This window comes from Nanorana parkeri, unplaced genomic scaffold (assembly GCF_000935625.1).
Source record: "Nanorana parkeri isolate BGI_ZX_2015 unplaced genomic scaffold, ASM93562v1 scaffold232, whole genome shotgun sequence".
Taxonomy (NCBI): Eukaryota; Metazoa; Chordata; class Amphibia; order Anura; family Dicroglossidae; genus Nanorana; species Nanorana parkeri.
In genome coordinates this window covers 719,249-735,398 of record NW_017306500.1, presented here as the reverse complement: position 1 = coordinate 735,398, position 16,150 = coordinate 719,249, and the positions used below count along the sequence as shown (strand labels likewise).

The 16,150-nt window shown below is 41.5% G+C and overlaps 1 protein-coding gene across 1 annotated transcript in view; it reads right to left on the bottom strand.

Moving 5' to 3' along the window:
- The window catches only part of LAMA2 (laminin subunit alpha 2), a 646,095-nt gene that overhangs the window by 228,980 nt on the left and 400,965 nt on the right, over positions 1 to 16,150 (bottom strand). The window contains exons 24-25 of the mRNA XM_018556291.1: positions 3,811 to 3,954; positions 1,127 to 1,306 (exon numbers count right to left, since the gene is read on the bottom strand). Coding sequence (XP_018411793.1) covers positions 1,127 to 1,306; positions 3,811 to 3,954 — 324 coding nt within the window. The remainder of the gene's footprint in view (positions 1 to 1,126; positions 1,307 to 3,810; positions 3,955 to 16,150) is intronic.

Below are 16,150 nucleotides of genomic sequence, written 5' to 3'. Positions count from 1 at the left end.
CACTAATATATGATCTTTTATTTCTCTCATCCTGGCTTAACAAGGAGGGAGTGTGGGGGGAGCCGCTTGTGGGGAGATTCAGCAAGTGAGCTGTAACCAGCCTCATACTTTCTTCTGAGTCTCAGCTCATATGATGAATCTCGTTACACAGTCATAGAGAATATGGCACCTACATTTGAAATAAAGTTGTTTTTCTGTGTAGATTGTTGTAAACTTGATGTTTCTTGTAGATTTGTTGTCAGTAGCTTTGATAATTCAGAGCTTAGCAGAGGAGATTACAAGCAGTGACACTGTCACAGTGTGTTTAGTGAGCATATGGAGGGGGAGGAGGCAGCTGTGTGCAGTAGGAGATGATTCCTCTCGGCCTCATGGGAGCTGTAGGCAAAGAAAGATGTGCGCGTGACCGGAATCAACGTGTACGGCTTTTACTAAGTGACAGGAAGTGTGAGGGGAGAGAAGAGCCCCAGGAGCAAGCACAGGTGACTTTCTAAAGGTATTACAATAGAAACACTTTATTTTAAAATATAAATAAATGTTCATTGTGTAGATGTGTATAAGAAGAAAAAAACTGAGGGTTTTGTGTCACTTTAAGTGCCATTAAAACATCAGACAACTAATTTTTTTTGAGTATAAAAAAAGAAACAAAAAAAAATCAAGTTCATGCATGCATGTTGAACACATTCCATTTTTAGCTTCACTGAGCCAACTTTACCAAATTTGTAATTGTTTGCTTTCCTCTAAACTCTTCTTTAACCACTTGCCATGCTGGGCATTTTCCTACTATTTGCACACACATGATAAAATATACATTTTTGGCTAGAAAACAGCTTCAGACCCCCAAAAATGATATATTTTCTGAAAGTAGAGGCCCTGTAGAATAAAAAAATGCTAGGTGCAATTTTTTTGCGTCGCACGGTTTTTGCCAAGTGTTTATCAAACACGTATTTTTAGCAAAAAATAAACTAAATTCAAATTTAGTGCCCAGAAACATAATATAATACCCAATTTTTTGGTAAAATATGAAAGGCGATCTTATGTGTTCAATGCAAAAAGAAAAGCCCATCCAATGTCAAATGTACTGCAATATGATTACATCTAAAAAAGTGATACTTCATGTCTTATTTACCTTCCGACCTTCAAACTGCTTTGGCAGTTTCCAATAAAATGGTTCAGATTGTAGGTCTTGCTTTACGTCATCAATAAATGCTACAATTTCTGGATGTTGGAAAAATACCCCTTTTGTGGTTCGATGCTGCAGGGTAAAGTCTGTTAGTTCGAGTACTGTCTGATCAGGCTTCAGTGACAGCTAGAAGGCAAATAAAAGAAAAATATATTTAAAAAAACAATAAACAAAAACATAAATTTTTTACAGCTTTATGTAGGAACACATATTATTCATTAGGGTTTAGGGCAGCACAAAACAATTTGTCATTTTTTAAAAATTTGATTGCTTTTAGCTATGTATACAGCTACAGATATTTGCACTGCTTTGTTTGAAAATCCAGTGGCTTTCAAACGTACTGCAAGGGTTAACTGCTCCTTTTTGTCTAAGTTAAAAAAAGGTGTACTCACCAAATCCTTCTAGCTGGCTTGCCCTTAGACCAGTACATAGAGCTTATCTCCCCCTCCACTGCAGTGGTCTAAGGTGCTGTAAATCATCACGTTCTCTACACAGTGTATAGACTGCAATGCTCCAGCTTAGGAGGATAGAGGCTTTAGTGACCAGAGAAGCAGGTGGCTTGCTCGGTGGTTAGGGTGAGTATAACTTTTTTTTAGCCCCATTGCAAGAGTTAAGAACATTTTTCCCAGAGTTCCTCTTTAACTATAATGCCCCAAGCTGACCTTTACCCCCTTTGACTAAAATCACATCAGCATACAGCTCTGCAAGCTGATATGAAACATCTTACATTCATTAGCTAAGCAAACATATTTTTATTTTACTTACAATTTCTTTTTCTACTTCCTGGTCCATATTGGCACAAATGATGTAATCGTGCACAAGCACTGCATCCTGGAAAAAATACATCAGCAGTGCCTTTTTGGGAAGTCTCATCAGTAATGTCATACGATCTCAGAGAAAAAAAAATTCTTCCACTGAGATGATGTGCCTGGTCACATGTCCTAGGCACATGTGCCAGAGTTCCAGGAAGTAAAGGGAGATATATTATTTGGCCTTAGTTAAAATGGCCACTGTGAGAAGAATAGGGGTGAAAAGAAAAATAAGGTGTGCAAAGAATAAAAATCCATCAATTATCTAGAAGTGTCTGTTTGCAGATTGTCATTACTAAACATTTCTAAAGGTGCCTTTGTTGTTATTTTTAAGATATGGGTAAAGTTCCTATTCAAGATTTGCTAACTTATAGAGAACATCTAGAAAAATAATTGTGGCTGAGAAGTACATCAATAAATGTACCTTTTGTCTCTGTCCTAGTAAACAGCAGTACACTTCTTGAGATGCGGCTGTGCCTAGACATTCCAGTTATGTTGTCTGATAGCTATACTGTATATCTGCAGTGTCATATAACCCATGGCACTGCTGCCTATGATAGCTGGTTTCATGAGATTTGGAGTGTTAGTTGGTGATGTCACTACTATGGTGCTCACTGTTCATCTGCTGAAGAGGAAGATGAACCCGAGGACCTGCAGACAGTGAAAGCATCTTGATGCTGCTTCATTAATTCTACTGATTTGTGCTTTCTAAACCAAACCTGTTACTTCTTGAATATTACCCAACCAGTCATCAGATTATTAGTTATCAGGGAGGCATCTTCGATATAAAGAATCAAAGACCTGCTCCTTTACTAAGATAGCTGCCCCCACACAGAGACATAGGTGTTCATTTACAAAAGACAAATAGGATGTTTACTTTGCAAAGGGATTTTCCCTTAGCTTAGTACATGAAATGAAGCTCTGCTGACTTCTGTTAACCAATCACATGCAAGTAAAAATATAGTTTTTTTATAAAAAGTGAAAATTCTCTTGCAAAGTGAACAGCATTTTTACCTTTAGTAAATCAACCCTGTGGTATAGACGGAGTCAGGGTAAGTCAGTAATGGGGAATTACTGGTAATACGTTCTTTGCTCTCTGCTTGCTATTTTTGGGCATACTTTCTACAGTACAGGTCTTCTTTATGATATAATAGGGCTTATAGGATAATTCAATACTGCCAAGGAGGAGCTATTGTTTTAAGAGAAACCTACAGGGTCAGCTACTATCTCAATCATAGTCCACCTATCAAGTACCGTCTAGCAGTGTGAATCACAGCACTCAGACAAAACCAGGTCAAGAAAGTCAAGAGGAGTAAAAATCAACTTCTCTTATACTGCTGACAAGCATTTAAACTATTGATGAAGTTTTAATTGGAGGGTATTGTTTTAATAGTACTTAAAAAAAAGAAGCTTAAATGTATGCACTGGGGTGTGGGGAGAAAATTGGGAAACTATCTTCACTAATTGGGCCTATTATATATAGAAACTCTGTTACATTATGGCTATACCCGTCTGCCATATTAGTTCACCTGTAATATGCAATGTACCTAATGCTGAAGGTACGTGTAACAGTATAACATTTGTTTTTTGATGCAGATTTTAACTTGGGCTTTATTCATTATTTATATTTTATTTTATTTTTTATTTTAAATAATGTTGTTGATAAAACTATTATATTACTTGTTAGGCAGAACAAAGTAAGTAATCAGAACAGTATATTGAATGCCTTGGCATGTATTAGCTGCTTCAGCATGTTTTACTAAAATACACCAGCAGGAACCCACATTATGGTATTATATGGCTCAACAGTTTCCTACTCACCCACATTCGGATTAGTCCATCTGCTTCTGTACACTGGGTAGTGAGGCCAAAGCAGTAGCAGCTGCTGCAACCAAGTGGATTCCCTACATGAAGTCCAAAAGTGCTGGGTTTGCATCTGTCACAGTGGACCCCTTCCACATTTATCTGCAAAAGAGACACTTCACAGGCTAAGTAGAACAAAATGATGTCTCTTGCTTAGCAAACAACCTGATTGCAATGTTTCTGAAAATCAAATATGTAAGAGAATATTGCAGGGCTGAAGTATGGCTTTACATAATTTGTTTCCATATTACAGATGTCAGTACATTAATGAACATTATAAAGATCCCTAAAGACAGGGAATAATTAGGATCTCATCCAAATAAATGTTTATTCAGTTTAGAAGCAAAAGCACATAACTAACAAAACAATGATATAGCATTTACCATGTAATCTTAACTGTAATGCAAATTGTATGTTGTTGTGCCTGTTTTACAAATATGGCTATAACTGTAAACAGAAGACCATGCTATATCCCTGTAGCTGGTAAGGCAGGACACTATAAAAGGAGAGGCAGCAGAAAAAAGAAAATGCTTTAAATCTATCCAATTTATTTGACATGGTAGTGATAGGGACCAATGACCATGTGCAATATGCAAGAACTTATGGAAGTCACAGTTCATCTTTTATACTTACAATTGATAACTGATTGCTATCGGTTACCTACACTGTGTATAATTGTTGCACTGTTTGTTTGTCATAACTAAATAGGCATGCATTCTGTAGGGTTATCCTCCAATCTCCACCATAATGAAAATTTAAAGGAGAACTATTGGGAGAGTAAAATGTACTCTCCCCAATAGTTTGAGCCAGCGTATGACACTGCAGCTGTCATACTCTGGCTCTATAGCTCGAGAACTGAGCAATAGTGATGAGCCGAACACCACTGTGTTCGCTTCGAATACAAACTTTTGAACATGGGAAAAGTTCTCATTTGAACTCAAACTCAATGCAAGTCTATTGGGGTAGAACTTTGAAAATCAAATGTCCCCACTTTGAAGCCTTATATGCAATTTATTGGCCTTAAAAAGGGTATGGGGATTCGGGTACTGCCCTGAGGGCCATGAATCAATGAAAAAAAAAAAACGTTTCAAAACTACCGTTTTTAAAGGAGCAGTGATTTTAACATCACTTAAAGGGTAACGATACAAATTAAAAAATCCTTTAAATATCATGCCTGGGGGTCCCCTTACCCTGCCTGTAAAGTGGCGCATCTGTACAGTGTATAGAACCTGCTGCAGGAAAACTGACATGTCTATTAAAAAAAGGAAGGAACTCCACCCCCAAAAATGGGACCCTTGATCCGAGAACAGGCCTTGTAGTGTCAGAAGGGGGGGGGGGGGTGCGAGCTAACGGCCCCCTCCTACTTCCCATACCAGGCCACATGCCCTCGGCACTGGGAGGGTGCTTTTCCTGGGTCGCCCCTGGACAAGCACTTTGTCCCCGTGCTGATGGGGACAAAGACCTCTTCTCCACAAGCCCTGGGGCATTGGCAGGGGGCTTATTCACATCAGGGAACCCCTTTAATAAAGGGGCACCCAGATGCGCCCCCCTTGTGAACCTTGAATATTTATACCGCTACCCATTCACTAAAGGGTTAAAAAATTGAAATAAAAAAATAGACTTTTGGGAAAAGTCCATTAATTGGAAAAAAACACACAACAAAGGATTTTGACAAGTCCTTTACTGTAAAACAATAAATGAATGGATCCACCGATGTAATCCAGGGTCAATTATGACATCCAACATTGCCCAAGACTACGACAACTCGACAAAATAAAAATAAAACAATAAATAGAAATAATAATCTTTTAAAAACGTCGACCGCCGTCATGTCCGCCCACGACATACTCCCGCCGCAGAATGGCATTTTTACAGATGCCGGCAAAACATAAACAATTGGGCGGAGCTAGCGGTGACAGATAGCTCTGCCCAACTGTGTACAATTTTACGTCATCAGACAGGGGAGCCATGATAGGGCAAAGTCATCATGATTTCAAGCCTTTAGCCAATTAGGGCTTCACAAGGCGCATTGTCTTGTGGGGCATTCAGCGGTCGAACAGACCACCGAACGCCCTTATAGTTTGTGTGTTAGGTGAACTCACGTTTGACTCGAACATCTAGTCCATCTCTATTGAGCAATCACAAACCACTAATCGCTAAACTAACAGCTTCACCCTGCAGAGAGCAGTGACTGTCAGTCACTGCTTCACATAGGGATTCCCCCCTCCGCTCTCAATTCTTCCAGCGCTCACTGGAGGGACATACATGGAGGGGTGGGCACAGCTGGCTCTAGATAGGTAGAGCCAGCTTTCAAGTAAGCAGTGAGGTCTGATCGGGATCCTTCCCAGCTGTAGCACAGCTTCGCGTTGTCAGCATACAGTAGGCATTAGCTGACTATTTGCTTAGTTTGGGTCACAGGAATACATTGGTAAATGTACTCCTGTGACCCAAAAGAGAACTAAAGCCAAAAAAAGGTTTTTAATGTTACAAAGAGTCTGCATCTGGAAATGCACTGGCCCCTTTTATCGAAATACCTCTTCTTCTCTATGCATAAACCGATTTAGCTCCATGTACACTGCCCATTATGGAAAGACAGTTGCAAGTCACAGCTCAACACAGAAGAATTTAAGATTTCCATAAAGTACACACATAGATTAAAGGTAATGTCAGGGAGCAAAAACAACACACACAAAACATATGAGTACATCTCTGAAATACATGCACATTTTCTCATCTTTCATCCATTTAAAGGCCCAGTAAGTATGGGAGAATACCTGTTGATCTGTCAGTTATGCACTCAGCTGCTAAGACTTGTTGTGGACTGACAACACACAGCATTTTTGTGGGCTGAGGGTGATCAGCCCTGTCCAGTTTTCTCTTGCCAAACTACTGAGATACACCTACTTTCCCATCTCCACAATATAAAGTATAATTATTCTATGGTCCAAGGACTGGGAGGGCTAATTACTCTCTTTCAGGGCCTATTTATTTATTTATTTGAGGCTAGTTAACATATATTATGTCACTCATTAATCTGTATTGCATTCAGGCAGCTCATTGAAATGAATGGGCTGCCAATGCACTCAAATATGTAGCCTGTTTTTTTTTTAAATACATATGCATTGCTATGTATTTGAAAAAAAGACCAGGCAGCATATTTAGGTGCATGCTTGTTGTCCGCTGCAACACAGGTGTGTTGCCTTAGTGCTTTAGGGTGCAGTTTAAAAAAAAGCACCACAAGGCAGTAATATAAGTTGCATGTGCACAAAGTATTGGGTGTGCGATTACGGGCTTGTTTCCTTGACATGGAAGTAAAATGGGCCCTCCGACACCACTGGACACAGGACAGGTCTAAATATCTAACATGATTAACAAGTATTTTTTTTTTCCACTTATCGAACGGATATAACAAAGCTCTGGTATATTTAAGACCAAAAGGGGAAAAAAAACTAGTGAAGTTTATTGCTAGGGTTTACATACACTTTAAAACTGATGTTTCTTCATATTCAAAACCTTTAACCTTTCAGTATAAAAGTAAAAAATTCCCTTTAACATGGGGGCGTGGCCAGCATGTGATCCCGAGCAGATGTGTGCCCGGGCAGCTCCGCTCCACATATTATCCTGCTATTATCCTGGTGTTGATTTTTCTAGACCTACCTGGGTTCAGGTGAGCCGGAACACCTCCTGACTTGGATTGCTTCCTAAGAACTAGGCTGTATGAGACGCAATAAGAGCAGATCGACTTGTTCCTCGGAGGCAGGCCTCGTGGTGTCTCTGAGGTGGCCATCTTGGCTGTGCTGGCTGAATGCAGCAAGATGTCGGTGAGCACGCAGACGAGCGGCGCGGATGATCCGTCTCCCTCTCCAACCAGCTCTGACATCCTGGTGGCCATCACATCCTGTAAAGATGCACTCACAAACAAAATCGACTCCCTCTCAGCTGATGTGAGTTTCCTGCGCCATGAACTGGATAAATTCCGAACGCGCATGGGGGAGGCGCAGGCCCGGATTTCACAGGTGGAGGAGACCACGCGGGCGGACTCGACCGAGGTACAACGGCAGCTCCGGGGCCTACAGGAAAAGGAGATGGATACAGAAAACCGGCTACGCCGCAACAACATCCGCATGGTGGGCCTCCCAGAATGTGCAGAGGGGAAAACACCGGCCGAATGCGCTGAGACCTTTCTGGCTAAGCTGCTTGACCTCCGGGGGCTCCGGCCCGACCATTCCTGATTCGCCTGTTAAACTACAGGGATAGAGACCGGGTTCTGGCTGCAGCTAGAGGTCATCCTACACTACTCTACGAAAGTGCCCGTATCCTGATTATTCGGCTGAAATACAGCAACGGCGCAGATCCTATACAGAAGTTTGTAAGAGGCTCCGAGAGAAAGGTTTGCAATATGGCCTCCTATATCCCAGTCGCCTGTGGCTGAGTGATGGCGCCACCACCCACTTCTTTGATACCCCCGCGGCGGCTGCGGCCTGGCTGGACAGGACTTGACGGTCGCCTGACCTGGAGGTGGCTTCTTCCTGGTAAGCCTACATCCATCGTTTCAAGATGCTTTTGGCTCACTTGGTTTAATTCTAGTCGGGATACTACACTGCCCTAGCAGACTGTTTTGTTTTTTTGACTTTTTGACTCCGTTAAATTTTTTGGGGGATCCTAAGCCTCCTGACACACTTTGCTCTGAGAGCTGTTGGGGTTATGTGTTGGACTGGCAGGTTGGTTACGGGGAGGGTTGGGCGGGGATGGGGTTGTTTTTCCTACTGGTTGGATGTTTTTTTTCGCTACAGGTGGATGGCTCACATGCTAAGACTGCAAATACTTTTATATGACATTGCTAGTGGGAATGGAGAAGCTATACGGGGCTTGAGAGTGTGGCCTCGGTTACATGTTTGTTTTTTTCCTCATGAGTGTGTGGAGTGTGGAAGAGATTAAAATCCTCTCCTGGAATATCAGGGGTCTCAACTCCAAATTCAAACGAACACTGATGTATAAGTATGTTAGACAACACAATCCACACATTCTACTTTTGCAAGAGACCCACTTAGTGGGGAACAGGTTGCTGGCCTTGAGACACCCTTGGGTACAGAGGTCGCTTCATGCTTTGCACTCCGCATACTCGAGGGGAGTATCAGTTCTGCTCCACAAATCTCTGCCATGCACTATTGAGGAGATTCACACTGATCCTAATGGAAAATTTGTTACTTTAGTGTTGACCATGTGGATGCAGAGATATATTATTGTCAATGTTTACCTACCTCCGCCGTATAACTCTACTGTATTTATACGCATTGTTAGATAAGATTTCATCTCAAGGTCCTGTGAAACTATTGTTTATGGGGGATTTTAACTCCACGCTGGCCCCACAACCAGGGCCTACTCTTGCTTCTCCGCATCTTACAGGACTGCATCTCGCATAGATCTAGCATTTGCCAGTGGCGCTCTTTTGCCTGACATCGGAGAGGTTGGGTACATACCAGGGGGTATATCAGATCACTGTCCCATGTGGTTAACCCTCAGGACCAGTCAGAAAAGGGATAGAGCCCTTTGGCGACTGGCTCCACACTGGATCTCCCACCCTATGGCTCTGGAGGCTATCACTCCCTCTGTTGTGCAATATTGGGAACTAAACGCCTCCACTGCGGGGCCCGCAGTTGTGTGGGATGCATTCAAGGCATGTGTGAGAGGTGACTACATGTCCCTCCAGAAGGCAATAAAAAAGGTGGACTCCAGCTCTCCCACGCCTTCGGCTCTCAGTTTCTGGGAGGTAGGATCAGCTTAGGCAAGTTCCCCCTGGAATCCCTTGCAAGGACGTAGGGACTGGTGAAACCTGCCTCTTGTATCTACAGCAACCTGCAGACCCTGACTTCCTCCAACCTATCAGCATTACAATCCAAGTGGAGGGTGGACATCCCCAGTCTGGATGAGGAGATCTGGGATCAACCGTTTAAACAATTGGTCACAATAAGGGATATAATGGTACAATTTAAAATTCTTCATAGAGCCTATTTCACTCCTCACCGTCTACATAAGATGAATCCAGCCATCTCTCCATCCTGCTGGCGATGCACATGTCAGGAGGGGGACTTCTTCCATGTTTTTTGGGAATGTCCCCTCATTTCCTCCTACCGGGGCTCTATAGTAAACTTTATATCTGGGGTCACCTCTTTGCCACTGACACTGTCACCAAAAGTGTGTCTTCTGGTCCTGGTGGAGGACGTAGCTCCGACCAGGTCTGAACGCACGCTGATAGGTTTGACCTTGTTTTATGCCCGTAAGGCTATTGCCATGAACTGGAAGAAGCCGGCCCGCCGGAATTGTCCTTCTGGAAGAAGCTGGTGAATGATAATCAGCCTCTATATCAGGACACATATGCCCACAGGGGATGCCCTAACAAATTTCATAAAGTTTGGGATAGCTGGTTGGAGTGCACGAACTCAGCGGTAGACTGTGCAGCAAGAGTCTGAATGGGACATACTGCCCCTCAGGGGGACCTAGGATAAACCTGGAGCCAGTGTCATCAAATCAGGCCCGGAGAGGCCTTAGGCCACACTGAAAGAGACGCCTTTTTATAATAAGTAGGATGTGACCGAGCCCCTAGCGACTAAGTACGAGAGCAGCTAGTTTTGGCCAAGTGAGCTATGCAGGGAACTGTTTTTCCCCCACCTGTACTTTGGGAAGTTTCCCGAGAGGGGTAACCCCTTTTGTCCTGTAGTAACTATTGGTATTGTTATTTTTCTATTTAGACCTTAAGTTTAGCTGTATAATTTAACATTGTATGCATAACTATGCCTGGTGCCCTCTCTGGACACAAATAGCTTGCATTGTTGTGTTTTAATGTGTAAAACAATACATTGTTTTCTCAAAAAAAAAAAAAAATTCCCTTTACCATAATTTATGGCCAGCAAAAGCTTAGGTACATACTTATCAGCTTTTATTGGCTATCTATTACAGCTTTGTGTTGACTGTGACTTTACTTGAAGAAAGCTGACAAGTGTTGCGTGCTCTAGGCTATTGAAAATAAATTAATTGAAAGCCAAAAATCTGACAGGAAGGGGCCCCTGCTGCTTAACATTACTCAAGAGCAAGAAGGGTTATAGGGGTTTTCGCTTTATGTAGAAACCCCTTTGACCAATAACAGCCGTATATTCAATATTTACCAATCCCAAATGAAAGGTCTTAGAAGCCAAGCTGCATGCTAATCTAATTTCAGTGCTAAAAGTGTTGCTGATATGACTTTCAATTAAACAAGAGCCAACTATAACTTTTATATTTTTCACATCACTGTATTCATTATGCTATACTTCTTGATGATTTTATTTATATTATTATGATGATGATTATTATTATGATTATTATTAGTAATATTATTATTATTATTATTATTATTATTATTATTATTACATCACTTTACTCATCACATGATGGGCTCCAGAAGTATAAAAAAAAACACACACTACTCTGAGAGCTTAGTACACGTTTCATAGGATTTGCTATGAATTTAAAATACAAGTTGATGCTGCTTGAAATTGAAGGGTATTTGAACATTCAGTGGAACCACATGAGCAGCGCTGATGCTTTGTGATTTCCATTTAACATCATGCAGAGTATAGGCAACTGCCTTATCACAATGCTGCAGACAGCGGTGAGATGGAATCTCCTGAAACCTATGTGACACCCTACTTCAAAATCTACCAGATTTCTCTGTTCATTGTTATCCATATACATGTTTTCACTTACATAACAGCCTTTATCTTTTAACAACAGTATGTCTGGTGAGTCAGAAATGCACAGTAAACCATTATAAAATAAACATTGTCAATTCTTTAGGTTGTGTTAACATTTCAGACAGGACATAGTTTATTTTAGAAGCTGAATATCAGTAATGCTTTGACAAGCTGGCATGCATAAAAGAAAAAGGTTTCAAAGCAATGCCTATTTTATTCAAGGTAGGAGTCTATTATTTATTTCTATGATATATATTCTTTAAATATATTAAATTGCAAACAAATATGTTCCTTGTAGCATCCTACATGTACACAACTGTTCTTTGAAACATTTCTACTTTTAGCATAATGCAATTATGTATATATTGGGAACTTCGTTATAAGCAAAGCATATTTTTGAAGCTTGAATCCATATTACAATTGAAATCTATTATATTTTGTTCAAGAGCAACCCAAGACAACATGCAGAATCAGCTGACTGCTAATACTATTCAAAAAAACTGAAAAGCGATTAACAGCTGTGCTAAAACTGTTCAGTATTCTTGCATATATATGCTGGCAGCTACATTCATGCTGGACTGCAGCCTCTTGTGCAGTAATTTTGTACTGTGAAAACATGCTGTCATATTGCAGTACATGTATACTAAGCAGCAGGGGCCCATATAAAACAGGGTTTACGAACAAGAAGTACATCACACTGCTTGTTCACAGCTTTAAACTCAGGACTAGGGATGAGCTCAGGTTTGTACTAAACCCAGTCCAAACCTGAGTTCCTCCAAAAACGGAAGTGCCATGGGCCCCCCACTAGACATTTCCCTCTCCACAGCTGCACATAAACAAAGGGGAGAGATGTTTGTGCTGATGTAATTGATCTTATATGGTCACATAGCCATATTAGGTAAATGTAATTGATTAAATATAACCATGTGACTGTATAAGGTCAATTATATCACTGCATTCTGCCTTTTTGCTTACCTTGCACAGCGGGTGGGGGATTCACCAGCCACAGCTAATTGGCGGCAGCAGAAGAAGCTTCCTTCCATATTTGGAGGAGCTCCTTCCATGTTCGAAGAAGCTCAGGTTTGGACCAGGTGTAGCAACTATATATATTTAGCTAAAGGGGCATGTAGGCATAGAAGATGAATGCAGCATAAATATATATGACAGGTTTTGGTGCCATGATTCTGGTACTATAAAATCTAGGCACTGTGGAAAACTTTTTCTAGTTTTGAATGCAGTGGGGAGGGATGAGAACTTGTGTCATCTTTTACTGCTATCCAGGGCTCTGTTAGAAAGATTACTCCTCACATAATCTTCTGGTGACACAGTTTTACCAGACAGGAAGTAAAAGAAACTCTCCAACAGCAATAGAGTCAGAAGTAAAACTCCTTTTTCTAAGTAACGTACTGGTATGCTAGAAGCTCCATGTGCTTTATATTGTCTGTTTCCCTGTTGCAGATTTTACCTTTCTGCCTGGTAAAACTCTTTTACCAGAACAGGAAGTGAGGGAAAACCTAACACTTAAAACATATACCCAGATGGCAAAAATATCCAAGTTATATTCTGAAGGGAGCAGAAATATCTCATATAACATTAGTCACCAATATTCAACAATATAAAAAAACTCATAATTATAGAAAGAAAAATAATTTGCCTGCAAAAAAAAAAGTTGGAAAAAAAAAGACAAAATGAACACATTACTACCCCTTCCTTATAGAGGAAGCATAATAAGCAGTCACAATCCCTTTCAACACTTTAGCTTTCAGCGCACATTTTAATTTCACACAATTCATTTGTCAAACATTCTATGCATTATGGATGTCTTTACAAGGTGTTTACAATAGATTTCAATAGCATTCTATTAGGTAAGTTGACATGTGTTAACCAAACAGAAATAGCACTGGACATTTAATAAATCCACAATGCAGAGATGTGCATTGAGAACAAATTGGATTTTTCATTTATGTCCACATTCATAATAAAAAGAAGTAATTTTAAAATTCATGTAATACATTCAGAATTAAAAAGGCCAAAGGAACTGCAATAGTGGGCAACTACCCAAAGATATAGGATGTGGATTTTAAGCAAATGTGTTTATTTATGCACATGAAGTTTACTTCACACAAAAACATGGTGAAGAGGTGGTAAGGGTAGTGAAGACAGCATCCAATAGGATCTAGATGTGGAATGTACCAGTTGACAGGGTATGTATTTTAGCAGAGTGAGAGGGATCTTTGTAGCTGACGGAGAACAGGATCTACAGTCAATATTTGACTTTAAAAGTATTTGTCCAGCCACAACTTTCCTTCTTCTTAGTTTTGGTTACAGCAAAGAAGGATTACAACCCCTGTTGAGCTTTTACAGTTATCTGAGGATCTGCTAGAGCAGGGGTGGCAAACTCAAATTCATCGGGGGCCGCATCAGCAGTATGGTTACCTTCCCATTCATACTTACTATCAATAGTTTCTGAATGGGGAGGAGCCTCTGTACTGAGTGCTTCTCCCCATTGGTGAAATCTTGAATGAACAGGCTGCGATGTAAATCACAGCCTGTTCATTCATAACTGGGGACACATAGCACTACTGTGTCCCCAGTTATTTACAAACTCTGGAGTGATCAGACGATCGCTCCGGTGTTTGTCCTTCTCACACGGAGGACCGGTAAATATCACTGATATTTACCGATCCCCCGCTCTGCCACGCACAGAGCCGCTGTCATCCTGAAACTGACAGGATGACAGCGCCTCTGATCTCCTACCTGCTCGGTCATCCTGACAGCTGCGGGCGCAGCTTCTCTCGCCCTCACCGCTCCGCCATCCTGACAGCAGGCAGCGCTGTGCGGGCCACAATACAAGGTCCGGCGGGCCGGATTTGGGCCGCGGGCCTTGTGTTTGCCACCCCTGTGCTAGAGGATCTGCTTTACTTCATTATCTGCCCTAGTGTTAATGGCATTACTAGATGTGAAGTGAAGGAAAGCCAAGTTGATGGGGGAGCTAGCCTTCCCCATCTCTGCTAGAAGAAGTTTTTATTTTTGTTTGTGTTGAAGTTGAAGATTTACCCTCACTAAAATCACTGTCAGCAGGAAAGGAAGTCCGGGAGGACAGGGCTGGGGGGAATAGGGGCAATTGCTCCTTGGGCCAATACTAGTAAGATATGTTGGGGTGGTGTCCCTTAGTGGAGATACTTCACCACTCATAAATCAGTCAGTGTGGGACCCACAGGCAGCGACACGGGCTGTACACTCTTGAGCTTGCTGCTCCCTGTTTAGAACTGTAATCACAGTATCTGGAAAAGGTTACTCTTCCAGCACTGACTTCCCTTGTGGTCATGTGATTGAAATCTGAGAGCCATACAAGAAGTTGATGCTGGAAGATGTGTAGAGGTTTGTCACCATAAACCACGGCCTTTAGGAAAACACACTTTTAACCATGCCCAACAATTACTGCGGCACCATGGCACATTACCCAGCAATCACTACAACAACATGCCACATTGTGTTTTAAACTCTCACACCTACAGACATATATTGCTACCATGGAAAGGCTTCTTTATTGTGTTATCTCCCCAGACTAAATGTTTCCAGTCTTCTACTGACAGGAAGTAACAGGTATATCTCTCCAAGGCTGGCCATCTATCCTATCAGTTTTTTTTTCGTTCAACCCGCGGGCTGAATTAAAAAAATTGATGCGATTCCTCTATCAACACAAACAGCGTGTCGATCGAGGAATCGCTGCTGTTTGCATTGTATTCTGATGGGTGCCGCCAGCACCTGTCAGAATACCATATCAAAGCGGGCAGCTCATTGGCTGCCTGTTCTGATTGTACGAAGATTTTTCAGCCACCTCCTTTGATCAGCTGATCGAGGAATGCCAACTGGAAAGGAGTGAACAGCGCCACACACTGTGTGAATTTCAGCCAGTGTATGGGCACTTTAACAGGTCACCAGATAGCAGTAAAAAACTTTATAGGGGCTCTAACCCTCCTCCTATTATGTCTAAAACAAAAAACATTATTAGTCATACACTTTAATAGAAATGATACATTTGTACTTCATCTCTACAGTAAAACTGAAAAAAACATTTTTTTATATTAACCACTTGCCGTCCGCCCGTTGTAAAAAAACGGACGGACGGCACTGCAGCATTGGCGGGTTGCCGTCGCCAGACGGCATTTTTTTTCTGCTCGCACGCGCTCCCTAGCGGGCACACACGGGCAGAAAAGACCCCAAGCTTCTTTTGGGGTCCACAGGTGACATTAGGGGTCCTAGAGACCCCTAATGTCTCCATAAAGAGGACCTGTCAGTGTGCCTTTGCTATTATATAGGGGGATAACAATCCCCCTATATAATAGCAATAACAATAAGTGTAAAAAAAAATAAAAGTAACATATAAAAAAGTAAAATAAAAGTTACATATGAAAAAAGTGAAAAAAAACCCAAAATGTTTAACTCCCCCACCCCCACGTTTACGCACCTATAAACGTAAATACGCGTCCGGTGCCCCAGCGCGCAAAAATGACAATTGCGCTACACATGTTACATATCGCCGCGAACGTCGCAGTGAGAGCAAT